The sequence below is a fragment of the Oncorhynchus nerka genome, linkage group LG27 (genome assembly GCF_034236695.1).
Source record: "Oncorhynchus nerka isolate Pitt River linkage group LG27, Oner_Uvic_2.0, whole genome shotgun sequence".
NCBI lineage: Eukaryota > Metazoa > Chordata > Actinopteri > Salmoniformes > Salmonidae > Oncorhynchus > Oncorhynchus nerka.
The window spans coordinates 87,998,828-88,026,115 of record NC_088422.1 but is presented as its reverse complement, the minus strand read 5'-3'; the positions used below and the strand labels follow the sequence as shown (position 1 = coordinate 88,026,115).

The 27,288-nt window shown below is 44.9% G+C and overlaps 2 protein-coding genes, 1 long non-coding RNA gene and 1 pseudogene across 4 annotated transcripts; 1 reads left to right on the top strand and 3 right to left on the bottom strand.

Annotated features, from left to right (window-relative positions):
• Nucleotides 1-4,510: 4,510 nt before the first annotated feature.
• Nucleotides 4,511-7,156, bottom strand: LOC115125984 (major histocompatibility complex class I-related gene protein-like; annotated as a pseudogene).
• An 86-nt stretch (nt 7,157-7,242) lies between these two features.
• On the bottom strand, nt 7,243-10,436 carry LOC115125982 (major histocompatibility complex class I-related gene protein-like). 2 transcript variants are annotated; one of them, XM_029655572.2, is made up of 2 exons: nt 10,357-10,436; nt 7,243-8,972 (listed from the first exon to the last, which is right to left on the bottom strand). In XM_029655572.2, the coding sequence occupies exons 1-2, from the start codon at nt 10,412-10,414 to the stop codon at nt 7,951-7,953; spliced, it is 1,080 nt and encodes a 359-aa protein (XP_029511432.2). In that variant the 5' UTR covers nt 10,415-10,436; the 3' UTR covers nt 7,243-7,950. The 2 variants fall into 2 exon arrangements, with proteins under 2 accessions (XP_029511432.2, XP_064868303.1); XM_065012231.1 differs by lacking the exon at nt 10,357-10,436 and adding an exon at nt 9,426-9,509.
• LOC135565389 (uncharacterized) lies at nt 9,594-18,211 on the top strand. The gene is made up of 3 exons (XR_010461606.1): nt 9,594-9,674; nt 15,974-16,306; nt 16,469-18,211. It is a non-coding gene; the product is annotated as an uncharacterized LOC135565389 (long non-coding RNA).
• On the bottom strand, nt 17,376-18,829 carry LOC115120977 (major histocompatibility complex class I-related gene protein-like). Its single transcript, XM_065012232.1, has 3 exons — nt 18,554-18,829; nt 18,090-18,457; nt 17,376-18,046 (listed from the first exon to the last, which is right to left on the bottom strand). Exons 1-3 carry the CDS (start codon nt 18,609-18,611, stop codon nt 17,396-17,398), a joined length of 1,077 nt encoding a protein of 358 aa, XP_064868304.1. The 5' UTR covers nt 18,612-18,829; the 3' UTR covers nt 17,376-17,395.
• Between the last annotated feature and the right edge of the window lie 8,459 nt (nt 18,830-27,288).

The window sequence follows — 27,288 nt, the reverse complement described above, 5'->3', positions numbered from 1 at the left end:
ACAACAAATGCCTATTTTCTCAGATTCCCTCTCTGTTTGCGCTGTGGAGTTGATAATCAATGCAATAAACACAACTATGTCCACCTTCTTTACATGCAACAGGTCAGGATCCCTCTGTTGACAAGAAACATTCTCTGGTGTCTCTTCTCCTACTACCATTACTTTTTCAACTTCTCCTTTCTTCTCACCACTTCAGGACAGGAGACATGCTGTACAGCCCTTATTCTCACCACCTCAGGACAGGAGACATGCTGGACAGCCCTTATTCTCACCACCTCAGGACAGGATACATGCTGGACAGCCCTTATTCTCACCACCTCAGGACAGGAGACATGCTGGACAGCCCTTATTCTCACCACCTCAGTATAGGAGACATGCTGGACAGCCCTTATTCTCACCACCTCAGGACAGGAGACATGCTGGACAGCCCTTATTCTCACCACCTCAGTATAGGAGACATGCTGGACAGCCCTTATTCTCACCACCTCAGGACAGGAGACATGCTGGACAGCCCTTATTCTCACCACCTCAGTATAGGAGTCATGCTTGACAGCCCTTATTCTCACCACCTCAGTATAGGAGTCATGCTTGACAGCCCTTATTTTCACCACCTCAGTATAGGAGACATGCTGGACAACCCTTATTCTCACCACCTCAGGACAGGAGACATGCTGGACAGCCCTTATTTTCACCACCTCGGTATAGGAGACATGCTGGACAACCCTTATTCTCACCACCTCAGGACAGGAGACATGCTGGACAGGCCTTATTTTCACCACCTCAGTATAGGAGACATGCTGGACAACCCTTATTCTCACCACCTCAGGACAGGAGACATGCTGGACAGCCCTTATACTCACCACCTCAGGACAGGAGACATGCTGGACAGCCCTTATTTTCACCACCTCAGTATAGGAGACATGCTGGACAACCCTTATTCTCACCACCTCAGGACAGGAGACATGCTGGACAACCCTTATTCTCACCACCTCCGTCTCCTTCATCCTAACAGGACACTTCAGGAATTCGGGCACATGTTCACCACCACAATTGCAGCATTTAGGCTCAACTGGCATACGATACTCCTGCTGTCTACATACACTTGACACATGGCCAAATAGTTTACATTTATCACACTGCACAGGTTGGGCATGAAGATGCCTCGTGTAAAATCTGTCAATCAACATTTATCTTCTTCATTTCCAGTGCACACTTCAATTATTTAACACACAGCACTAGTCAATAAGTTGGCACGGAAAATGTATTTCAAAACATGTGAATACAACAAACATGAGAGGAAAAAAGGAATCACTTCATCACCAGGTGACGTGTCCTGCAGACGACCATGTTTGGCGTTTCCTTCCATAGACTAGTCTCTGTAGCCTTCTGCAACAGTGTAAATCAATGGCATCGTCTGGGCAGTGGCTGGTAGAATAGGAAATCCACTGTTTCGTTACACTCAGAAGGACAGAGCTGCTGAGGAAGGATCTGGTTAGAAATGCCAGATAATCAAGAAGACTTGTTTCATTACAGCTTTTCTTTTTATCGCTTTGGTACTATTTTCACTTATATGTGGTACATTTTCACAACTCTTAGTGCAAAACTACAAACTGATCACACATGTAACACCGCCAGTCTTTCATTCATTGTTCATTCATGTGGATTGTAAACATCTCTCACCACACAACCATTTATTCAAAATATATGTTTAGTGTGAAATGTAATGTCCAAGTGCCTGGACAACGTGGGGGAAACATCTCCATATGCGCCCTATCTCTGAAGATGGTGTGTTAGGACGTAGGCCATTACTTGGATCCTACAACGCAATGAAATTAAGCAGATCAGTCAAGGTGAAGGGGTCACCTATGTCATTCTGTGGGACAATGTCAGGTTCCACCATGTAGAGGTGGTTCAGGCATGGTTTCGGGCCCATCGCCGATTCATGACCCTATACCTGCCACCATACTCTCCTTTCAGCATGGAGGTGGAAGGTGTACGATCGCCATCCCCATGAGTGTGCCACCCTCCTTCTGGCCATGGACGAGGCATGCAATGACATCAATGCAGACCATTGTCAAGCTTGGATTCGCCATGCCGAAAGGTTTCTCCCACGGTGCATGAACAATGAGCACATTCACTGTGATGTGGATGAGAATGTATGGCCCAATTAGTCAGACAGGCTTGATGCAAATGAATGCCTGCTAAATGTTGTTTTGTTTTCATTCTCATTTAATTTGTTTAATTAAATTTCTTACATTTGATTACAGACAGTACACCTCTGTTGCAATTATATCGGAACAATTTAAAACATCTAAATTTGCATGAATGAATGTACAGGATGTCTTCACTGATCACATCTTTGATTACACATTGGATATATATGGGAATTATAGATTTTCTGTCAATTGTGTTGGGTAATGTAAGTGCATTGCCTAATGTGAAAACGGTGTAATCTACTGTAGTGTATTACTTTCTGCACTTCTAAGGGCCATTTGAAACACGTACTGTATCTTACATTGTTTGCTATTGGATTAACTGGTAAATATCTAATCTTTTTTCTAACTGTCCACACTCAATTTAACATGTGACCCATATCAGATTTGCACGTTCAGGATGTAGCCTCTGTAGTAGCACACAGATGCAATGCTCATTTCCTGTCACTGTTCCTTAAACATTTTGGGATGGTTGTCATGGTAATGGCAGGTCATGTACAAATACTTCAGAGCAAAACAAATCTGATTTTTGAGCTTCCAGACTGAGGTCACATGTGGAGCCGAATTGTATCAGGATTGAGATCCAAATAATTGGCAAAAGATAGAGGGGGAATCAGCTAACTTCCTACATTTCTACACATTTTGCCATGAGGGGGAGAGGAATCAGCTAACTTCCTACATTTCTACACATTTTGCCATGAGGGGGAGAGGAATCAGCTAACTTCCTACATTTCTACACATTTTGCCATGAGGGGGAGAGGAATCAGCTAACTTCCTACATTTCTACACATTTTGCCATGAGGGGGAGAGGAATCAGCTAACTTCCTACATTTCTACACATTTTGTCATGAGGGGGAGAGGAATCAGCTAACTTCCTACATTTCAACACATTTTGCCATGAGGGGGAGAGGAATCAGCTAACTTCCTACATTTCAACACATTTTGCCATGAGGGGGAGAGGAATCAGCTAACTTCCTACATTTCAACACATTTTGCCATGAGGGGGAGAGGAATCAGCTAACTTCCTACATTTCAACACATTTTGCCATGAGGGGGAGAGGAATCAGCTAACTTCCTACATTTCAACACATTTTGCCATGAGGGGGAGAGGAATCAGCTAACTTCCTACATTTCAACACATTTTGCCATGGTGCGGAGACAACATTTTGCAGTTTTATAATGCTATTCTACACATTTTGCCATGGTGCGGAGACAACATTTTGCAGTTTTATAATGCTATTCTACACATTTTGCCATGGTGCGGAGACAACATTTTGCAGTTTTATAATGCTATTCTACACATTTTGCCATGGTGCGGAGACAACATTTTGCAGTTTTATAATGCTATTCTACACATTTTGCCATGGTGCGGAGACAACATTTTGCAGTTTTATAATGCTATTCTACACATTTTGTCATGAGGCTAAAATAAAATGTTGCAGTTTTAAAGCTGATTTCCTGCAATTCTAAACTTTTTCTTCTCACATGCTATCTAGGAGCCCCTGACCTCCAAGTCTGTCCGTACCGGCCTGTGTGTGTGACTGTGTGCCTGTGTGTGTGTCAGATGTGGATATATTTTGGGTTATTTTGTGCCCCCAGTGCAATTTCAGGAAGTATGAACGACAACCAGGCAAGTTTCACAATGAACAATACTTGATTTGGAAAAGGGTAGAAGCACTAACTCTGACTCATTTCAGATTGTAAATGAAATTTACTCTTTATTAGGCATCAGTCTCCAAGACAAATACAATTAAGCTTTTTTTCTACCTTTAGGTTTTTAAATGGTAAAACATTGGAGTGTGCAGACCTGGGGAACTTAATTGACTAAAGCCAGTATGTCACGTCCTGGCCTTAGTTATCTTTGTTTTCTTTATTATTTTGGTTAGGTCAGGGTGTGACATGGGGATGTATGTGTTTTGACTGGTCTAGGGGTTTTTGTATGTTTATGGGGCTGTTTCCTTTCTAGGTAGTTTGGAGGTCTATGGTTGCCTAGATTGGTTCTCGATTAGAGGCAGCTGTCTATCTTTGTCTCTGATTGGGAACCATATTCAGGCAGCCATATTCTGTGGGTATTTTGTGGGTGATTGTCTTCTGTCTTTGTGTCATTGCACCAGATAGGACTGTTTCGGTTTTCACATTTATTGTTTTGTATTTTGTAGTGTTCTCATTGATCGTCTATATTAAAGATGTTGAACACTAACCACGCTGAATTTTGGTCCTCCTCTCCTTCAGCGGAAGAAAGCCGTTACACAGTAAATACGGATATGTCCCAAATGGCACCCTATTCCCTACATTCGATTAGTCTACATGTTATTGTCTGTAATAAAGGTATTACTGTACAGCCTGGGGGTAACAAACACTACATACAATACAACACAGAGACACTGTAAAGACATTCCAATAATAAACAGACCTCATACACATGATCACATGATCTCCTTCTGGTTAAGATACTGGATATCAGCTGATATAGCACAGATATAGAGTGCATTGTGAAATGAATGAATAGTCATGATTGGAAATTACAGATCTGGACTAATGCCCAGATGTTGGTTATTGTCAACAGTCTCCACAAGCTGATCCTTTACAGTCCTTTGTTGAGGGGAAGGGAAGATTGACCAACAATAACAATCTTTTGCTCTGGCAGTCATATTTTCATTGTGAATTGAGCTGAATTGACAAAGTTGAATCAGTGTCCCAATATTTTATTAGGTCTCAGAATCTGAAGACAGTTTAGACTGGGAGGCAGTATTACTCCACCTCCTTTTGACACAAATGAAAATGCCCAATAGTATAACAACCAGCAGCATCACCAGTAGAACTGAGAGGGTGGATAGGTGAACTCTCTCTGCCCCAGACTCCCAACTGACATCCAGCTTGTTGTCCAGACTGAGGTGAGAGGCAGTACAGGTGTAGTTGTGTCTCTTCTTTAGCTCCTCAGTACTGACCTCCAGACTCTTCCTCAGCTGGTAGGTCCCGTCTCCACTAGGCAGCACCTCCCCCCCTGTCAGATCCTGTTCTGCCACTGGCTGGCCGTCTCTCAGCAGGGTCATGTTGATGTGGCGGGGGTAGAAACCAAACGCCAGGCAGCTCACCTGGAACCCTCCAGAGACCTCTTTCTTTATCAATCTGAGTCTGGGAGGAACTTTACGCATCACAACGTTCTTCTCCCTCTTCAGGAATCTCTTCAGTGTTCTGATGCAAAGAGGAAGTAAAACATTCTCATAAAGATTTTTTTCCTGTGCTTGCCTCATCCCATCCCATCCTTGAAGTAGTTTACCAGCATCATATGTAAAATGTGTCATGTTGTAATATATCGCATGATCTACAAAAACTGCATTGAAAGTGTTCTTTGTTATGATCAGGGCTGGTTCACCATTGTCAAACATCTCACAGCCAGCCATTCTTTGCTGAACTTGAACACCTCTTGTGAGATTCAAGTGGTGCTTTAGGTGGAAGTATCTCTCCTTCATGTGGTGGTACATAACTCCAAATACAAAATCTCCGTTCTTGGCTTCATCATCATGTATTTTGTCTGAGGTGTTATGACCCCTGTAGATGAAGTGTTTCATGTTGGAGTCATAGTAAGTCACTTAAACATCATCCAACATCCCCACAACCGTAAACTCAGGGAAAGGCGTCTCTCCACTTATATATGTTGCAAGTGCCCACAGAGAATGTGATCCTGAACCTGGGAGAGCAGTTAAATTAAAATGAGTTATGAACATTTTATATTTTATAACATAAAACAATCATTAATTGAGGTAAGAGTAAACAGTCCATATTACCTGACTTGACTATGGTGCAAAAGGAAAGAACAAACAAAAAGACAGACAGTTTGCCCATGATTTAGAAAATGTAGCCTCGCGTAGCAAGTTTCTAAGCTCTCAAGTGTGTCTGACAGACTTCCCCTTTCTTTTAGCTATGAATAACAATGTGCTACACAGTTGGTTATGTAGCTTTTTGGGAGACAATACCAAATTCACGTAGAAATGTACGTTATAGATCTGTCATTCTCAATGAAAGCAAGTCTGGGAAGCGGTATATATGTTCTATTTCTGATATTTCTATGCTCCCTTTTATTAAAGCACGACTGCCCCTGAAATATCACTTCTCGTTTAGAAAATGTCCTGTGTGGCATCGATATGAGACAGAAACATTTATTCTAGTGTCAACATTGACTATAAAGTGTAAATAGGATAACTTTGGTCATAAAGTCAGTCTCGTCCAAAATGGAGATTTGCGAGATTATAGGAAAAAAATGTATGTCACTGGAATTACTAAAGCCAATGATAATGATGCATCCCAAATGGCACCCTATTGTCTATATAGTGCACTTCTTTTGACCAGGGCCCATAGTGAACCATGTAGGGAATAGGGTGCCATTTGGAACATATCCTCTGAGCACCTGCCCTTTACATAATTAATAGAATGTAGGTTAGATAAAGATGTTTATGGCTTTTACATGGAAAAATGCACAAAGCAGGTTTAGGGAATCTAATATGGCCAGTGGTCCTAGGCTTTAGCTCAGAGGGCTAACACAGAATTGTGATGTGCATCAGACCTAGCTGATCTCATTGGGAAGCAGGTAACATGGAGGGATACTTATTTAAAATGTGGAATGGAGACATTGGATTTTCAGCCTTTTGATGTATCATTGGGTGTCCAATACAAAATAACAGTTAATTAAAACAGACCTTATATTCAAAAGCTATGTTTTATGTTGTGGTCCATCCTTGGAGTGGAAATGTAGGCCTGAATATTTGACTGGGTAAAAGTAGCACTAAAAAAATGATGTTTAGAACGAGCGGTGTGCATACTGTAAAACAGAAAAGGATTGTAGTCATGGCACTGAACATGATCATACAGATTCATTCCCCACTAAAGGATTCCTATCATAAAACGGTTTAATTGTTTATAATGCATATAACATTGACCTTAGTTTAATACTCATGCCAGTCTTAAACTGGAGTGAAATAGAGTGTCAGATGTCTTCCTTCCACAGAGATAAACTAGTTCCTGAGAGAAGTTATGGTATACTTGGCATTGCTTTATTACATTCATTAATGTTGTAGTTAACATGAATCAATGCAGTAATAAATTCAGCTACATGTTATTGTCTGTAATAAAGGTATTACTGTACAGCCTGGGGGTAACAAACACTACATACAATACAACACAGAGACACTGTAAAGACATTCCAATAATAAACAGACCTCATACACATGATCACATGATCTCCTTCTGGTTAAGATACTGGATATCAGCTGATACAGCACAGATGTAGAGTGCATTCTGAAATTAATGAATAGTCATGATTAGAAATGACAGATTACATAACAGAAATAACTACCAGATTACAATTGTTAATGCTCAGGATGCCAAACCAGCCTATAAAGTATATAAATGCAGATCTGGACTAATGCCCAGATGTTGGTTATTGTCAACAGTCTCCCCAAACTGATCCTTTACAGTCCTTTGTTGAGAGGAAGGGAAGACTGACTGACAATAACAGAACCATTCACACATTTTGTGCCTGTTTCCCTGTTGCAGGAAATGTAAAACATGTAGGATTTTTCCTGTGGCTGCAGTGTTGTTTTCCTGCTGTCGCGTACTGGCTCAAATTAAGATCCTACATCTTTAATACTGCAATAATAATAAAAATTATAATAGTGGGGGTAGTCCTATTTTGTGAATTTAGCTGAATTGTTCTGAAAAGTTCTGTCCCAACATTTGATTAAATCTCAGAATCTGAAGACAGGATCATTTCCTCTGACACTGTTGCATCAACGTTGACCAGTTTAGACTGTGAGGCAGTGTTACTCCACCTCCTTTTAACACAAATGAAAATGCCCAATATAATAACAATCAGCAGCATCACCAGTAGAACTGAGAGGGTGGATAGGTGAACTCTCTCTGCCCCAGACTCCCAACTGACATCCAGCTTGTTGTCCAGACTGAGGTGAGAGGCAGTACAGGTGTAGTTGTGTCTCTTCTTTAGCTCCTCAGTACTGACCTCCAGACTCTTCCTCAGCTGGTAGGTCCCATCTCCACTAGGCAGCACCTCCCCCCCTGTCAGCTCCTGTTCTGCCACTGGCTGGCCGTCTCTCAGCAGGGTCATGTTGATGTGGCGGGGGTAGAAACCAAACGCCAAGCAGCTCATCTGAAACCCTCCAGAAACCTCTTTCTTTATCAACCTGAGTCTGGGAGGAACTTTACGCATCACAACGTTCTTCTCTCTCTTCAGGATTTTTTTCAGTGATTTTATACAAATAGGAAGGTAAACATTCTCATAAAGTGTTCTTTCATATGCTTGCCTTATCCCATCCCATCCTAGTAGTAGTTTCCCAGCATCGTACGTAAAATGTGTCATGTTGTAATATAATGTTCGATCTGTATAAATGGCATTGAACGCATCCTTAAACATGACCAAGGCTGGTTCTCCATTGTCCAACATCTCACAGCCAGTTAATTTTTGCTGGACTTGAACACCTTCCGTGAGATTAAAGTGGTGCTTTAGTTCAAATGATCTGTCTTTCATGCTCTGGTATATTACTCCAAATACATAAGCTCCATCCTGAGCTTCATCGTCCTTGTTTTTTTCTGTGATATGTTGTCCCCTGTAGACAGACTGTTTGTCATTGGAGTCATAGTAACCCACTTGAACATCATCCAACATTAACACAACCGTAAACTCAGGGAAAGGCGTCTCTCCGGTGATGTAGGTTGCAAGTGCCCACAGAGAATGTGATCCTGGACCTGGGAGAGAAGTGAAATTATTGTGGACATTTGACATTTTATAAGATAAAATGGAAACATAGATTAGCCAAATTGTTTTACCTGAGCATAACCCACTAATTAGCCTAATCTGTTATTTTTTATTTTGTTGTAATGGAGGACTGATTGGACTCATTGCTTCTCGTTGAGAAAGAAAAACAAGATGGTAATTTTCCATGAAGAAAATAAAAGCCCCACTGGTGGTCTTCTTAAATGAAACTAGTTGAAGACGTATGGAGCACAATACCACAGGGGAGTTTAGAAGGGAGGAACTCAAACGTTCATTCCAAAGGTTGGGATCCGCAGCTGCTGTTGGAGCGCATTTTCACTGGCTGTCTACTGGGGCATATTCTCACATTTCAGTTGACTGCATTCAGTTGTGCAACTGACTAGAGCTGCGTTTCAAACTCATAAAAGACACCCTCGTCCACTTACCCTCGCCTTATGCCCTTGGGGGAATCCCCGCAGCCATATTTGTCGTCGGTCCAAACGATTAGCCAATCAGGGACGTTTGCAACATAAGCCCCTCAGCCCTCGTTTTTAATGGAGTTTGCGAGTGTACAATTGTGTTCACTTTGAGGCCTTTATAAACCCCATAATTCAATTCACGATGTTTGTACATCTGCTAAGAAAAGTCAGCAAAAACGTAAAACCTCAACGTCAATATGGAGTCAACATACAAATGTAAGTAAAAACCAATGTAAATAAGTCAGAAATGGTGCTACTAATGCACATGACGGCACAAACACATCTCGTAAAAGTAATGTTTTTGTTCGGTCAGCTTTTGGAAATTGGAGAAATAACGTTAGTTAGCTAATTAATTTGATAGCGATCATACATTAGGCATAATAATAATTATTATATAATTAATAATTATATAGTAAATTTAAGTAGACATAAAATCATAATTGACTGTAGCGCATATAAAGCACCCACAAGCTACATGTGGCTGAAAACACAACGTGGGATGAACGAGTGACGAATTTCCGAGCAAGGGAGGAGGGAATGATTTTTAAATGGACTTGCCCGGAAATTCGTCACTCGTTCATCCCGCGATGATTGCCCCTTGCCCTGCAAGTGTATACCCGTCAGAAGTCATGATACGTCATCAGAAGTGTCCACTTAATTTGAGGGCACAGGGGATAGGCCAGTGTCTTTCAAGTGTTTGGAATGCAGCCAAGAAGATATAGAGAGCAGCAGTGTGATTCGCATCATCAATGCGCCATTTAGCCTAGATATCAACTATAAATGATATCAGTATAGTCGGCACACTACTCCCCAACCCTGTAAACAGTTATGGACATTTTACATTGTCTAATAAATCATTAAATGAGTAAGTGAGTAAGCGACAAAGTTAAACCCTTACCTGCGTTGACAATGGTGTAAAACGACAGAACAAACAGAAAGACAGACAGTTTGCCCATTATTTTGATAGTGTAGCCTCGCATAGCAAAAAGTGAGTCTGTCAGACTTTCCCTTCCACTTAGCCGATTGTATAGCAAGAATTGAGTCTGTCAGACTTTCTCTTTCACTTAGCCAACTGCCAATGGCGACCCGTCATTCAGGGCAGGTGGGGCAGAGCAATAGGCTTGCCTGTTTTGCATGTTCTTTTGGCATTAATGTCCCATATCAGTGTCACATATCAGTTTGCAAACAATGTAAAAAAATATATATTTTAAATATAGAAATATAGGCTTGCCTGTATAAATATATATAAAAATATATAACAAATTCTTATTTTCAATGACGGTCTAGGAACAGTGGGTTAACTGCCTTGTTCAGGGGCAGAACGACAGATTTTTACCTTGTCAGCTCGGGGATTCGATCTTGCAACCTTTCAGTTACTAGTCCAACGTTCTAACCACTAGGGTACATCACAGAGCATTGCGCCGTGATTGGCTCAGTGTTCTGTCACTCATGGGGACACTACGTCACCGAAAAGTCTTAAGGGTAGACCTCGAAAACTTTAGCCCCTTGGATGCTACCATAGAGTTACATAAGATGTGCCCATCCAAGAAGGCTCAAGGTCATTGGCCACAGATAAAATTACGTCAAATCACGTTATATCTACAGTAGCTTTGATTGGACTGATCATGTCAACATCATACTTTCGAAATCTTAGCTAGTAGACATCATGAATCAAGTCGACAATCTACTGGCAAATCCTTTTTAATCCTTGTCATATGAAGATAATTAATGAAGAGAAATTATAGATAAAGTGTTTCGGTGCTCATCGGCCATTGTACATACATTACACAAGTTTGAAATCGCTAATTCAACCATGAGTGGTTTGGAAGAAATCAGTGACAGTGGATGTGTGGTCCCAAATCTGGGATTAAGTTCTTTCCCAATTTTAAAATGATAAACATTCAACATTGGCCATGCTGTCAAAACAACTGTTAACTCGGAACTGCGAAAACCTGACTTCAGTGAGTTCAAGACAACTGGGAAGTCAGGAATAAATGAGCTAAGACTGCGAAAATACGTTTTGAACGGTCATCCAACTCGGAATTGTAAATCTGGCCTCTTTCTAGAGCTACGACCTGAAGATCAATGACGTCACCATGATTCAACATAGTTTTTTTCAGAGTTCCCAGTTGTCTTGAAAGCATCATCAATCCAGAGAATGTCGGACTTTGATGATAACATTTGCCCACGAAGGGCCGCCGCGCCACCTTCCTGTTCAAGTGAGAACAGCAAAGCAAGGTGAGTCCAAAAATGCATTTTATGGTGCTGCATAAATGATGTAATATGGCAGGGATATATGTATACTGTCGCTAAGAAAGTAATACTAAGTGTATGTTGTGTAGTAAGATGTTAGTAGGCCATGTGCCTCACCCTAATCATTTGGTCTATTTATCCCTCTTAATTTTGCCTACTGTTCTGACTTGGTGGTGCACATCTAGCCTATAACCTGTTTTAGAGAAATGTAATCATTGAATATTGTAAAAGCTTTCATTGTCTGCCTATTTATCATACGGTTCTGACTTGGTGTAGAGGGAGAGCACTGTAAGAACCGCCCATGTTCTGAATTCTGTCACAATACATTTCAAAATTGCTGAACAAATAGTTATATTGACTATGTCCGTCCTAGCTCGCTCATTAATGTCCTAATCCAAATTACGGATTGCCTCTTATTCGCTTGTCATCCCCTTATGCCATAGTTTGTACATCTCAATACTTAATAGAAGCCATATTTGTTTAAACAAGTCAGCCGTATCAGCTATGTTTTTTTAAATCCAGTAAATGAGACTGAATTAACTGCTTTGCTGCCGGATAAGGCTCTGCTGATGGCCAGGTGTAGCAATGGTAAGATGTTGAAACTGCTGTTGGGACAGCTTTATGGAGGCCCTAACTGTTTGTGGGCACCGTTTGTCACCGTTATAGTTTAATTCATGTATTGTTAAGTGTTGTGTTGTGTAGTGGCATTGCTGGCATGCATCACACTTATTATTATTTTTGCCCCGTCAAGATTTACATGCTAAAATCGCCATGCCAACTGCATAGCAAGAAGTGAGTCTGAAAGACTTTCCCTTTCACTTAGCCAACTGAGTAGCATATTTTTTGTATAGAGCTTGCATGCTTGTTGTCAAAGGTATTTATAACTATCCCATGATTGTTCATTTGTGTCTTCTTCTTCTATGGTATATTGATGATCACAATTGAATGTGCATTCCGCCACCTACAATACAGGATGAAAACAGGATTCCCCAAAAAACTGAACTACCAAAAAACTACCCAAAAATAAATAAACTAAACAACTTTTCTGTTAATATAATATAACTATATGAAACAGATCTGATCCCTACACAGGCTCAAGGGGTACCTGTAAGTCTACAGATGTAAAATCCTTGAGTCCCAAAAACTTTTCTGCCTCAGCCACAATAATGTCAATTTTCTTCAACTTCTTTGAGACTTGTGCTGTACAGTATATAACTGTGGCAATGAACGCAACAAAGTCCACCTTTTAACACACAGGGTATCTTTTGTCTGACAGCAAACATTTACTACAGGCTGTATTCTATCCCATACCATATCTTCACTAGCATCTGACAGTGAATCTCAACACAGGAGATTTGGTTGACCAAACTTTTGCCACCTCTACCTCCTTCACCTTTACAGGGCACTCCAGGAACTCAGGATCATGATCCCCACCACAACAAACACCGTCGTCCTTCTACACACCGTTCTCCTATATACTCTGTTCATCTACACACACTTGAAACACGGCAAAATCCTTTAAAGTTCTTACACTGCAGTGGTTTGGGAATGAAAGCTCTTATGGTGTATCTTACACATAACCAGGCTTCACATGGGTAGGGATGTGCTGTTTATCAACAAACAACAGTACCGACTTTCTTCTTCTTCTCCATTCACCCAGCGGGTCAGACGCCGGGCACCAACCACACCAGGAATTCTCTTCATGTATTCAACCTGAACATCCGTCGTCACCCCTGAGATGACTCCTTTGACGGGTGCTCTATTCCCAAGTTCAAAACACAAAACTTCTGTTGTCCGGATTCTTTTGAGACCCACTGCAATCTTCCTCTGCTCATCAGAAATACAATTTAACAAAATAAGACCACTCCTGGTCACTCTGACAGACTCCACATTTCCAAGCGCATACTTCACAATTTTTTGACACCTCTAATGGGTTTCCCACATATGAATCCTTGCTCAATAAACGCATCCCAACAATAAGCGATTCATTATAATTTACACACACATCCTCCACTACAATTTTAGACAATTTTCTTTTTGCTCCAGTTTTCGATACTACTGTAGTCCATTCAGAACATTCCTCTTCAGCAAATGAACTCCACTCACTGCCTAAATCATACTCTACATCCACTTCTGCCATCTTTCCTCCTCTGATCGTTCATCTGTGTTGTTTACAGTGGGAGCAAATGGAGCATACTGGGCAGAACAAGCAAAGCCAAGCACGAGCTAGCGAGATCCTATTGGCACGATGTAGCATGTGTTTGCATATTTCTGTGAGGGAATGTCTCCTCCGTGAAGTGCGCATGTGCACAAGCTCAATTCGACCTTGCACTCCTAAACAACAATTTTCTGAAACTTTGTCAAAGCGTCAAGTCTATAACATTTAATGCACTGTGTTTGTAACATATTCTAGTTTGGGGAACATAAAAATGTATTGAGATCAGATGTTTTATTGATGAGGAAATGTGAAGAATGTCAGCCCAGTTTCAGCTAGTTCCATCCTCTCTCACTACCTGCAACTTTCTTCTTTTTCATGTAACTTTCTGGCAGGCTAGACGCTGTGTTGCATATTGCTGCCTTTCACAGGTTTTGGTGTGGATTACACATTTTGGTCACAAAAAATAAATAAAAAATACAAGGAAAAGGGAAATAGGAAAATATTGAATTGCACCACCATCTAACCTGCAGTTATACAGTGTCCCCAAAACACCACCCCATCCCACCACTTTGTCCCTAAACGATCCTACACCAGGCCATCGGCCTGTTATGATGTAACCCCTTCTCTCAACTTCCTGTAGATCTCTGCACTGATATCTCTCATATCCAAATACTTCTCTGCAGCTGCAACTACCACATCTATCTGCTGTGACTTCCACTCCATCATTACAGTGCAGATGATCCCAATGGCTATAAACACAAGAAATCCAACCTTACTGAAACTCATCCTCTCAGGATCTCTCTCTTCAGGCCTACTCACAGGGAATCACCCAGTCAACTCACTCACCCTTGGTCTATCCTCTGCTCTCTTCACTGCCTCAGCATAGGACACATTCTGTCCCACTCAAACTCTGGCAATCTCAACCTGTCTCTCTCACTTCAGTTCCTCAGCTGCATGAGCACCCCCACAGTTGACACACAGATTTGTCTCTTTCGCAACTGTACAGTCCCTCTGACTATGCCCTCCTGGACATGTCTCACAGCGTGGTGATCTCCCTTCTACACACTGCTGCAACACGTATGAATCCTTGACACCTAAAACATTAGTGGATTATAAACATAGGCCCTCACAGAATAGCAAATATAACCTAACCTGACCTTATAAGGTCCAAACTCTGTGTCAAAGCTCAGCCCCACTTCTCAAAACTTTCACTGAATCGACCATTCCCAGTTTGTCCTTTAACCAGAGCGACACAACGTGTTGGTCGGTGTGGGTCGGCCAAAAGTATTACCCCTACCGGTCCAAAATCATCTCTGGTAGAATTCTCAGGACAAACGTTGGAACTCTCCAATACACCTGCCGCCGCAGGTAGGCCCCCTTGATCCTGGGCTGGCTCAAGAAGAGCATGAAGGCCAATAAGTTATATTTGTTGGTGTGTATTAGGACGACGAAGGTATGTAATCAAGAGGCAGGAGATGAATCTCTGATCTTAACGGTACCATTCTTTCCTTTTCTTGTCATAGCGCCTCCTTCCGGTCTCCGACCCACAGCTGGACTTGCTCTCACTACCATATTTGGTGCTGAGAAAACGTTCTTCTTCTTCTATGGTATTATGGCGGTCTGCAAACAAACGTTAGAAGTGTATCTTCTTTTTTGAGGTTTTATGGCAGACTACAACCTACTGCTCTATTGCCGACACCTACTGTACAGGGTGGGGAAACAAAAATGTTCCATTGTGGGAAAGATAGTGGAAAACACAGACATCATACAAAATAAAATAAAAAATAAAAACATCCCACTTCAGTCACAATTCAAATCACATCCCTACACCGGCTCGGGGGCCTTCATCGAAAGGATTCCTTGTAGTGTCTCTGTGGAAAGTCCATGAGTCCCAAAAAACTTTCAGCCGCACACAACGGTGCCTATGTTCTCAGATTCCCTCTCTGTTTGCGCTGTGCAGTTGATAATCAATGCAATATACACTACCATGTCCACCTTCTTTACATGCAACAGGACAGGATCCCTCTGTTGACAAGAAACATTCTCTGGTGTCTCTTCTCCTACCATTACTTCTTCAACTTCTCCTTTCTTCTCACCACTTCAGGATAGGAGACATGCTGGACAACCCTTATTCTCACCACCTCAGGACAGGAGACATGCTTGACAGCCCTTATTCTCACCACCTCAGGACAGGAGACATGCTGGGCAGCCCTTATTCTCACCACCTCAGGACAGGAGACATGCTGGACAGCCCTTATTCTCACCACCTCAGGACAGGATACATGCTGGACAGCCCTTATTCTCACCACCTCAGGACAGGAGACATGCTGGACAGCCCTTATTCTCACCACCTCAGGACAGGAGACATTCTGGACAGCCCTTATTCTCACCACCTCAGGACAGGAAGGAGGTTTTCACTCAAAATCTCACGATACATGTGTGTATGTTTTCTGAAAGCAAATACAGTATTTGTGTTGTATTAATCTCTGCTCTCAAGCATCACCAACTCTGACTCATTTCAGATTGACAAATGACATTTACTCTTTATGAGGCATCCGTCTCCATGACAAATATAATTCTGCCTTTTTTCTACCTTCAGGGTTTTGAATGGGAAACCACTGGAGTGTGCAGAACTGGGGAATTTGACTAAAGTCAGTGGTTATAACTGCATCCCAAATGGCACCCTATTGTCTATATAGGGCACTACTTTTGACCAGGGCCCCTAGTGCACTATGTAGGGAATAGGGTGCTATTTGGAACATAGTCTATGAGCACCTGCCCTTTACATCGGTAATGAAATGTAGGTAAGTTATGTTTGTGACTTTTACAAAAATGCACCAAGCAGGTTTAAGAAATCTAATGTTGCCAGTGGTTCTAGGATTCAGCTCAGAGGTCTACACAGTGTCGTGGTGTGCAGGAGACCTAGGTTCTAACCTAGCTGGTCTCATTAGGAAGCAGGTAACATGGAAGGATACTTATTTAAAATGTGTAATGGAGACGTTGGCTTTTCAGCCTTTTGATATACCATTCAGTGTTCATCATAAAATAATAGTTGAACTAGATCTTATAATCAAACACATTGTTTTCTATGTTGTGGTCCAGCCTTGAAGTGGAAATATAAGCCTGAATATTTGACTGGGGAAAAGTAACACTAAAGGACTTTTTCATGGCACTGACTGCAGATATGAAGTGCATTGTGAAATGAATGAATAGTCATGATTAAAAATGACAGATTACATAACAGAAATAATACAAATATTACCTTTGTTAATGAGCAGGATGCCAAACCAGCCTATACAATATATGAATGCAGATCTGTACTAATAATACCCAGATATTTGTTCTTGTCAACAGTCTCCCCAAACTGATCCTTTACAGTCCTTTGTTGAGAGGAAGGGAAGATCAACTGACCATAACAGAATCGTTCACACATTTTGTGTCTTCCTTCATAGGTGCTCTGGGAGTCATATTTTCATTGTGAATTGAGCTGAATTGACAAAGTTGCATCAGTGTCCCAACATTTTTATTAGATCTCAGAATCTGAAGAAAGGTTCATTTCCTCTGACACTTTTGCATCAACGTTGGTAATTTTAGACTGTGAGGCAGTGCATCTCCACCTCCTAATGCAAATGAAAATGCCCAATAGAATAAGAATCAGCAGCATCACCAGTAGAGCTGAGAGGGTTGATAGGTGAACTCTCTCTGTCCCAGACTCCCAACTGACATCCAGCTTGTTGTCCAGACTGAGGTGAGAGGCAGTACAGGTGTAGTTGTGTCTCTTCTTTAGCTCCTCAGTACTGACCTCCAGACTCTTCCTCAGCTGGTAGGTCCCGTCTCCACTAGGCAGCACCTCCCCCCCTGTCAGCTCCTGTTCTGCCACTGGCTGGCCGTCTCTCAGCAGGGTCAGGTTGATGTGGCGGGGATAGAAACCAAACGCCAGGCAGCTCATCTGGAACCCTCCAGAAACCTCTTTCTTTATCAACCTGAGTCTGGGAGGAACTTCACGCATCACAATGTTCTTCTCCCTCTTCAGGAGTTTCTTCTGTGTTCTGATACAAATGGGAAGGTGAACGTTCTCAAATAATACTCTTTCAAACGCTTGCCTCATCCCATCCCATCCTCGTAGTAGTTTCCCAGCATCATATATAAAATGTGTCATGTTGTAATATACCATTTCTCTGGATAAGAGCGTCTGCTAAATGACTTAAATGTAAATGTAAATCTGTATAAATGGCATTGAAAGTGTCCTTCACCATGAACATGACCGGTTCACCATTGTCCAACATCTCACAGCCAGACATTCTTTGCTGAACTTGAACACCTTCTGTGAGGTTGAAGTGGTGCTTTAGGTGAAATGATCTCTCTTTCATGTTGTTGTACATCATTCCAAGTATATAAGCTCCGTCCTGAGCTTCGTTATCATGCATTTTGTTAGGGTTGTTATTTACCCTGTAGATGAAGTGTTTCATGTTGGAGTCATAGTAAGCCACTTGAACATCATCCAACATCACCACAACCGTAAACTCAGGGAAAGGTGTCTCTCCACTTATATATGTTGCAAGTACCCACAGAGAATGTGATCCTGAACCTGGAGAGGAGTGATATTATACACAGATATGGATATTTTTTATAACATAACAAATCATTAAATGAGTTATGAGAGAAAGTCGATAGTACATCTTACCTGCGTTGACAATGGTGGAAAACGAATGAACAAAAAGAAGGACAGACAGTTTGCCCATGATTTTGAAATGTTCACTACTTTTCCAGTAGCCTCATGCAGCAGGTTTCTAGCTCTGAAGTGTCTGACAGACTTTTCTTTTCACTTGTCAAAACAAGGTACGGTACTTTAATGTTGTTGAACGAGTCGAACAAATGGAGGTGGAAATTTAAGACCAAATGAAGCTGAGGGTATAATGAGGAAGAGAGGGTGAGTCATGTTGCGCACACAGCCAAACACCAATCAGATGATACTGTAAATGAATTACAAAAAATCCTTAGACATGAATGTGTGTGTGTGTGTGTGTGTACTAATTCTTCCCCTCTCTCTGTTTTGCCTGTCCAGCTCTCCTCATACACAAACATACACACTCCTCCCTCCCCGTCTCCTCTGAGTGTGTGTTCAGGAATGGGAATTTTTAATGTTACCTTCTGAACACTTTCCAATCCTGATAAACTTCTATAAGAGGCTAAGTAAGATTGAGGACCACTTTGCCAAAAAATGTACTGACTGTTGCCTTTAAATCAATGAAACAGGAAAAGGAAGGGAAAGTTTTGGGGCCACTCTTGACTTGAATAGACTTGTGGAAAAGATCAGTTTCCAATACAGCTGGCCAAATATTAACCACCATTAGGTATTGTGCTTTGGAATGGGGACTTTGAACCAGTTAGTTTAGGTTGTTATTGCTTTTGGATGGATATTACAGTAGCCATCTTTTGTTTTAAAATGGCAGGGGACATTAAATGATGTATGAATTATATTGTCATACACATGATAAAAACAGCAGCTGTTCATATAAAAGTACAACCAAATACAGTATGTTGTAGGTATTGCTTATGTTTAGTTCCTATAACTTTCCAACACTAGACTTTTATAATAGACTTTTCAACAACTAACTAAGTAGTGCCTTATTGTAGTAGAAGCATAAATGGGGGCATTTTGGGATGTGCTTTTGTATGTTATTGCTGTAAGAGCAAGTTAGCTAGCATGCTCTAATAGTATGTTATTGCTGTAAGAGCGTGTTAGCTAGCATGCTCTAATAGTATGTTATTGCTGTAAGAGTGCGTTAGCTAGCATGCTCTAATAGTATGTTATTGCTGTAAGAGTGCGTTAGCTAGCATGCTCTAATAGTATGTTATTGCTGTAAGAGCGTGTTAGCTAGCATGCTCTAATAGTATGTTATTGCTGTAAGAGCGAGTTAGCTAGCATGCTCTAATAGTATGTTATTGCTGTAAGAGCGAGTTAGCTAGCATGCTCTAATAGTATGTTATTGCTGTAAGAGCGTGTTAGCTAGCATGCTCTAATAGTATGTTATTGCTGTAAGAGCGAGTTAGCTAGCATGCTCTAATAGTATGTTATTGCTGTAAGAGTGAGTTAGCTAGCATGCTCTAATAGTATGTGCTGTAAGAGCAAGTTAGCTAGCATGCTCTAATAGTATGTTATTGCTGTAAGAGCGTGTTAGCTAGCATGCTCTAATAGTATGTTATTGCTGTAAGAGTGAGTTAGCTAGCATGCTATAATAGTATGTTATTGCTGTAAGAGCGAGTTAGCTAGAATGCTCTAATAGTATGTTATTGCTGTAAGAGCGAGTTAGCTAGCATGCTCTAATAGTATGTTATTGCTGTAAGAGTGAGTTAGCTAGCATGCTCTAATAGTATGTTATTGCTGTAAGAGTGAGTTAGCTAGCATGCTCTAATAGTATTGTAATGACCTGACTAGATCATAAATGAACAATTGTCCAGACAGAGGCTTGAGTTTGCGAATTGACGGTTTATTAAACCAACTTTACACAGGCTACTGTTTGGGCCGTAGCACACGCCAAATAGATGACAGATAACCCACAAGCCAATCGTGACCTTCTCTTGTGAAGCCCAGACGTAAGAGAGAGAGGACAAAGGCTGAACCTGGTCTTAACTTCCAATGCTCCACCCCCCTGCCCAACCCCCCTCCACGCCACTCCGCCAACCACCAGGATGCCCGGCATCAGAACATTCCAGGCATTCCCGTGATTGGCAGATAGCAGGTTGATTGACATGTCGGACCCCGCGAACACCGGGTACTGGTCAGTACAACACAACCACCTCCTAGCCTAACACATAACACACAGCTGTCTGTGCGGGTCGCTACACAGCCCCCCCCACCACAAAGTCCCTCGTCCCCGAGGGAACAAACAAAGTCTCTGAAGCGACCCGGAGGTCTCCTTTGCCTGCGTGGCCGTGATGGTCGCAGAGTGCCCCTCTGGGAACCAGGGGATGAAGGCAGGGATATGGGGGACAAGGAAGCGGGAACGGGTAATACAGTCCGTGGCTCTGGGGAACCACGCGGTGACACAGGGGGAGACAGGGGAGTGGGCTGTCTGGAGCCTTGTCTGCGGCACCTGAGGGTGGGTGCCTGGAGAATGTCATTGCCAGAGAGGGGAATTGTGGGGGTTCCTGGGGTTTGGGGAGAAGAGGCCCCTCTGTATGGGGCTAACCTGTCCCGGTGCAGTGCCACCTTTCTCCCCCTGGGAGGAAGCTGCACCCGGTACACAACCTCCCCTACCCTCTCCAGGACACTGCAGGGTCCCACCCAGTGACTGTCCAACTTGGGGCATCTGCCTTTTTTCCTTAGGGGGCTGTAGACCCAGACCAGCTCCCCAGCCACAAAGTGCCTTCCCCGGGTGTGCACGTCATAGTTCCTTTTCTGCCTCACACCTGCATTCACCAGCTGCTCTCTGGCGAAGGTGTGGGCTGTCTCCAGGCGGTCCTGGAGTCTCCGGGCATACTCCGGCCCCGGAGGAACATGAGGGCTATCCAGGGGCCGACCAAACGCCATCTCCGCAGGGGTGCGGATCTCTCTCCCCAGCATGAGGAGGGCAGTAGGTGGAGTCTTGGACAGCGGAGCGGCATGCCATGAGGACCATAGGCAGGTGCTTGTCCCAGTCACGCTGGTGTTTGGAAGAGACGATGGCCAGCTGCTGTCCAAGCGTTTTGTTGAAGCGCTCCACAAGGCCATCACTTTGAGGATGGAGAGGAGTAGTGCGGGTCTTGTGCATACCCAGCCTCTCACACATGGTGGCGAACACACGGGACTCAAAGTTTCTGCCTTGGTCGCTGTGGATGGACTCTGCAGCTCCAAACCTGCTGAACATCCCCGCTGTCAGGGCGTCGACGATGGTCTCTGCCTCCTGGTCAGGCAGAGCATAGGCCTCGGGCCATTTTGTGAAATAGTCCATGGCCGTGAGCACCCAGCGGTTTCCACTGTCTGTGGTGGGGAACGGCCCAACTACATCCACTCCCACCCTCTCCATGGGAGCCCCCACTGGGAACTGTTGGAGCTGAGCATGAGAGCGGCCTGGGGGGCCCTTTCTCGCTGTGCAGTTGTCACAGCGGCGACAAAAGTCCTCCACATCCCTCTTGTGCTGCCCCCAGTAGAAGCCCTGACGGAGACGGCGCAGTGTTTTTGTGACCCCAAAGTGTCCAGTCCCCACCCCCCCCATGAGTACTCTGGAGCACAGCCTCCCGCAATGCTTTTGGGACCACCACCTGCCACCTCTCCTCTCCCGTAGCTGACTCCTTCCATGCCCGCTGTAGCACGCCATCAGCCAGCCGCAGTCTCTCAAACTTCGACCACAACCCTTTGGTCGCGAGTGAGAGCGCTGTCACCTCTTCCCATGGTGGCCTCACCTGCGCCTCTACCCACTGTAGCACTGGCTGTAGGTCTGTGTCCCGTCCCTGCTGCTGCCGCCATTCAGCCACGTCGACAGTCTGCAGCTCACAGCAGACAGGCCCGCTCGCCCGACACACTGTGGCACAGACACCCTCCTCTGCCCGCAGCTCTCTCTCCCGTCCCTCTCTCCGTTCACAGTGGCGGCAGCCGTCTGCAGTACAGGGCCGACGGGACATGGCGTCGGCGTTGGAGTGGCGTGCCCCTGCCCTGTGCACCACCGTGAAGTCATACGGCTGAAGCTCCTCCAACCAGCGTGCCACCTGTCCCTCTGGCTCTCTGAAAGACATGAGCCACTGGAGAGCAGAGTGGTCAGTCCTTACAGTAAAGGGCAGACCACCCAGGTAGTACTTGAAGTGTTTGACGGAAGCCACAACAGCCAAGAGCTCCCGCCGGGTGACACAGTAGCGGCGCTCATGTTTGTCAAATGTTTTGCTGAAGTACGCCACCACTCTCTCCCCCTCTGGCCCCACCTGGGCCAGCACCCCACCCATGCCCACATTGCTCGCGTCTGTGTCCAGGATAAAGGGCAAGGTGAGGTCAGGGGGGCGAGCACGGGGGCCTCGATCAGTGCACATTTGAGGGTGTTGAACGCCTCCTCACACTCCACTGTCCAAGTGAAAGCCTTGTCCTTCGGCAGCAGGCGGTTCAGTGGAGCAGCAACGCTTGAGAAGCCCCGTACAAACCTCCTGTAGTACGAGGCCAGGCCCAGGAAGCTCTTCAGCTGACGCTGGTCGGTGGGGGTGGGCCAGTCTCTGACAGCCCCTACCTTGTCCTCCATGGTGCTGATCCCCTCCTTCCCCACTCGGTGGCCCAAGAAGGACACCTCTCTCCTCATGAAGTGGCACTTCTCGGGGTGGAGCTTCAGACCTGCGGCAGCCACCCTCTCCAGCACACGCCGTAGCGCCCCCAGGGCTGACTGGAAGGAGCTGCCATGGGCCAGGATGTCATCGAGGTATACCAGACACTGCTGTCGGGGGATGCCATCCAGCACCCTGTCCATCAAACGCTCAAAAGTAGCTGGAGCGTTGCACAGGCCAAAGCACAGGACCTTGAACTGCCAGTGTCCTCTGTTAGTGGAGAACGCAGTTTTGGCTCTGGCCTCTGGGGAGAGGGGCACCTGCCAGTAGCCACTGCGGAGGTCTAGTGAGGAGAACCAGGAGGACCCCCTAACCAGGTCCAGCAACTCATCGATACGTGGTATGGGGTATGAGTCCTTCCTGGTTACCTCATTCAGCCGCCTGTAGTCCGCACAGAACCTTAGCTTGTCCCCCTTCTTCGGAACCATGACGACTGGCGCCGCCCAGGGGCTGTCTGAGGGCTCAATGAAGTCTGCCCGCTGCATCTCCAACACAGCCTTGTCTGCCGCCTCCTGGCGTGCCAGCGGGATACGGCGGGGACGCATCTTGATGGGTCGAGCATCACCTGTGTCGATCTCATGCTGCACCAGATGAGTCTGACCCACCTCTTCCTCACTCAACGCAAAGCTGTCTCTGAATTCAAACAGCAACTGCCACAACCGTTCCTGCTGCTCGGGGTCAAGACCAACACAGTTCCTCCCCCATATCTCCCTCACTGCAGACAGTGTCCTCTCCTCTCCCATCTGGGGTAGCTGGGCTGGGGGGGTGCGGCCCGGGCTCACAGAGGGCTGTGTCATGGAGGTAGCTGGGGGAATGTAACACACCACCGTAGGTGACAGGGGGACTGGGGAAAAGTCACACACAGCTGTGGGGGAGGGGGCCATGAGTCTCTGCTGCTTTAACTGTTGGAGTAAAAGGTTTGTTGGGTTGAGTGAATGTGACATTAGGGGGGGCCATGGTGACTTCCGTCCCTCCCTGTAAGCTCAGTGTGCCCCTATTTAGGTCTAACTGGCAGCCTGTGCTCCTAAGAAAGTCCAACCCCAGGATACAAGGGTCCTGCACAGCCGCCACCCACACAGGATGACGCACAGTCCTGCCCCCTACTGTCAGAGTCATTATTCCCTTCCCTTTCATGGGTGCCAGCTCACCTGTGACTGTGCGGAGCTGCACAGTTGTAGGCTCACACTGAGTCCAACCTGGCACAATATCTGGCCTCACCAGGGTTACTGTGGACCCAGTGTCCACCAGGGCGGAGCAGGGCACCCCCTCCACAGTGACAGGGACATGACAAAAGTCCCCAACACAGGTCCGGCCCACCACAACAACAGGCTCCATCCGCTTGCCCTCGTCTGCTTCTGGGGGAAGTGGAGCCTTGCTTCCCCGTCTGTGCCGGTGGGCTCCTCCTGAAGATGATGATGGTTGGGATAGAAAGCCAGGGGTCCCCACTACCCGGTCTATGCGGACCCCGAGCCGTTTCCCTGAGCTCTGGGGGACATGGGGCAATCTCGGCGCAGATGGCCTGGCTGGCCACAACCCCAGCAGACCCTGGGACCAGGGCGTGTGTTTCGTTCCGCCTGTAGCGACACAGCACGAATGAGTTTTGTCATTTCGGCCACCCAAGCAGGCTTTTCCGGCTCCGGGCTGCTCTGCCCCCCAGCTCGCACAGAGGGTGTGTCTCCCTGCACCCCCACCAAAGCCCCAGCTGAAGCCCCAGCCCACACCAGCTCCCTCTCCAAAGCCATCTCCAAGGCTGTCTGCAATGACTCAGGATGAGCCAGCTGGGTCTGTATGCGCAGCTCCGTAGGAGAGAGCGCCTGTATGAACTGGTCCCGTGCTAGCTCGCTCTGCACGGAGGGGGGCATGTGAGCATATGCCCGCCGAGAGAGGCTCTCAATGTCATTAGCTAGCACCCGTAGAGGCTCTCCAGGCTGCCTGCGTCTATTACTCAGTTCGGAGCGCAGTAGCCCGGGCTGTACACACTGTCCATAGCGCCTCCTCAGTGCTCCCACTAAAGCACCATAATCATGCCTGTCCTCGGGGCTAATCAATATCAAACAGGCCAGAGCTTCATCCGTGAGGCATAAAGCCAACTGCAGTGCCCTTTCTTCATCCGACCACCCCCTAAAATGAGCTAACAGTTCAAACTGAGCATGAAAAGCTTCCCAATCCGCCTTACCGGAATACTTCGGGGTCTTAACAGATACGGACACAGCCGGGAACTGGGCGCCGCCATGTTTGTTTACATCCTGAGCCCCAGATTCCTCGTCACGCCGCGTCGACGTCACCACTTCGGTCCGCCCACCAGAATCCGCGCGAAATACAGTCGACGAAGCACTCATGCCCGCTTCAGCCGCCATCGCTCTAACGTCCTCCCTCAAGCGGCCTCTGCGCTCCGACGCCCTGGCGATCTCCTCAGACAGAACCCCCGACGTCCATTCACACGCACCTCCTTGGCCATAATCGTCCCCTACCTCCACCTTCACTTTCGGATTCCCTCGAAGCATTTTCAATCCCCGTTCTCACCTACGGTAGCTAGCCACATAAGTCAGCTAGCTAGCTGGCTAACTTGTATCAACGTTTTTACTTCTGACACCAATGTAATGACCTGACTAGATCATAAATGAACAATTGTCCAGACAGAGGCTTGAGTTTGCGAATTGACGGTTTATTAAACCAACTTTACACAGGCTACTGTTTGGGCCGTAGCACACGCCAAATAGATGACAGATAACCCACAAGCCAATCGTGACCTTCTCTTGTGAAGCCCAGACGTAAGAGAGAGAGGACAAAGGCTGAACCTGGTCTTAACTTCCAATGCTCCACCCCCCTGCCCAACCCCCCTCCACGCCACTCCGCCAACCACCAGGATGCCCGGCATCAGAACATTCCAGGCATTCCCGTGATTGGCAGATAGCAGGTTGATTGACATGTCAGACCCCGCGAACACCGGGTACTGGTCAGTACAACACAACCACCTCCTAGCCTAACACATAACACACAGCTGTCTGTGCGGGTCGCTACAGTATGTTATTGCTGTAAGAGCGAGTTAGCTAGCATGCTCTAATAGTATGTTATTGCTGTAAGAGTGAGTTAGCTAGCATGCTCTAATAGTATGTTATTGCTGTAAGAGTGAGTTAGCTAGCATGCTCTAATAGTATGTTATTGCTGTAAGAGTGAGTTAGCTAGCATGCTCTAATAGTATGTTATTGCTGTAAGAGCGAGTTAGCTAGCATGCTCTAATAGTATGTTATTGCTGTAAGAGTGAGTTAGCTAGCATGCTCTAATAGTATGTTATTGCTGTAAGAGCGAGTTAGCTAGCATGCTCTAATAGTATGTTATTGCTGTAAGAGCGAGTTAGCTAGCATGCTCTAATAGTATGTTATTGCTGTAAGAGCGAGTTAGCTAGAATGCTCTAATAGTATGTTATTGCTGTAAGAGCGAGTTAGCTAGCATGCTCTAATAGTATGTTATTGCTGTAAGAGCGAGTTAGCTAGCATGCTCTAATAGTATGTTATTGCTGTAAGAGCGTGTTAGCTAGCATGCTCTAATAGTATGTTATTGCTGTAAGAGTGAGTTAGCTAGCATGCTCTAATAGTATGTTATTGCTGTAAGAGTGAGTTAGCTAGCATGCTCTAATAGTATGTTATTGCTGTAAGAGCGAGTTAGCTAGCATGCTCTAATAGTATGTTATTGCTGTAAGAGCGGGTTAGCTAGCATGCTCTAATAGTATGTTATTGCTGTAAGAGCGAGTTAGCTAGCATGCTCTAATAGTATGTTGTTGCTGTAAGAGCGTGTTAGCTAGCATGCTCTAATCGTATGTTATTGCTGTAAGAGTGCGTTAGCTAGCATGCTCTAATAGTATGTTATTGCTGTAAGAGTGAGTTAGCTAGCATGCTCTAATAGTATGTTATTGCTGTAAGAGTGAGTTAGCTAGCATGCTCTAATAGTATGTTATTGCTGTAAGAGTGAGTTAGCTAGCATGCTCTAATAGTATGTTATTGCTGTAAGAGCAGGTTAGCTAGCATGCTCTAATAGTATGTTATTGCTGTAAGAGTGAGTTAGCTATAATGCTCTAATAGTATGTTATTGCTGTAAGAGTGAGTTAGCTAGCATGCTCTAATAGTATGTTATTGC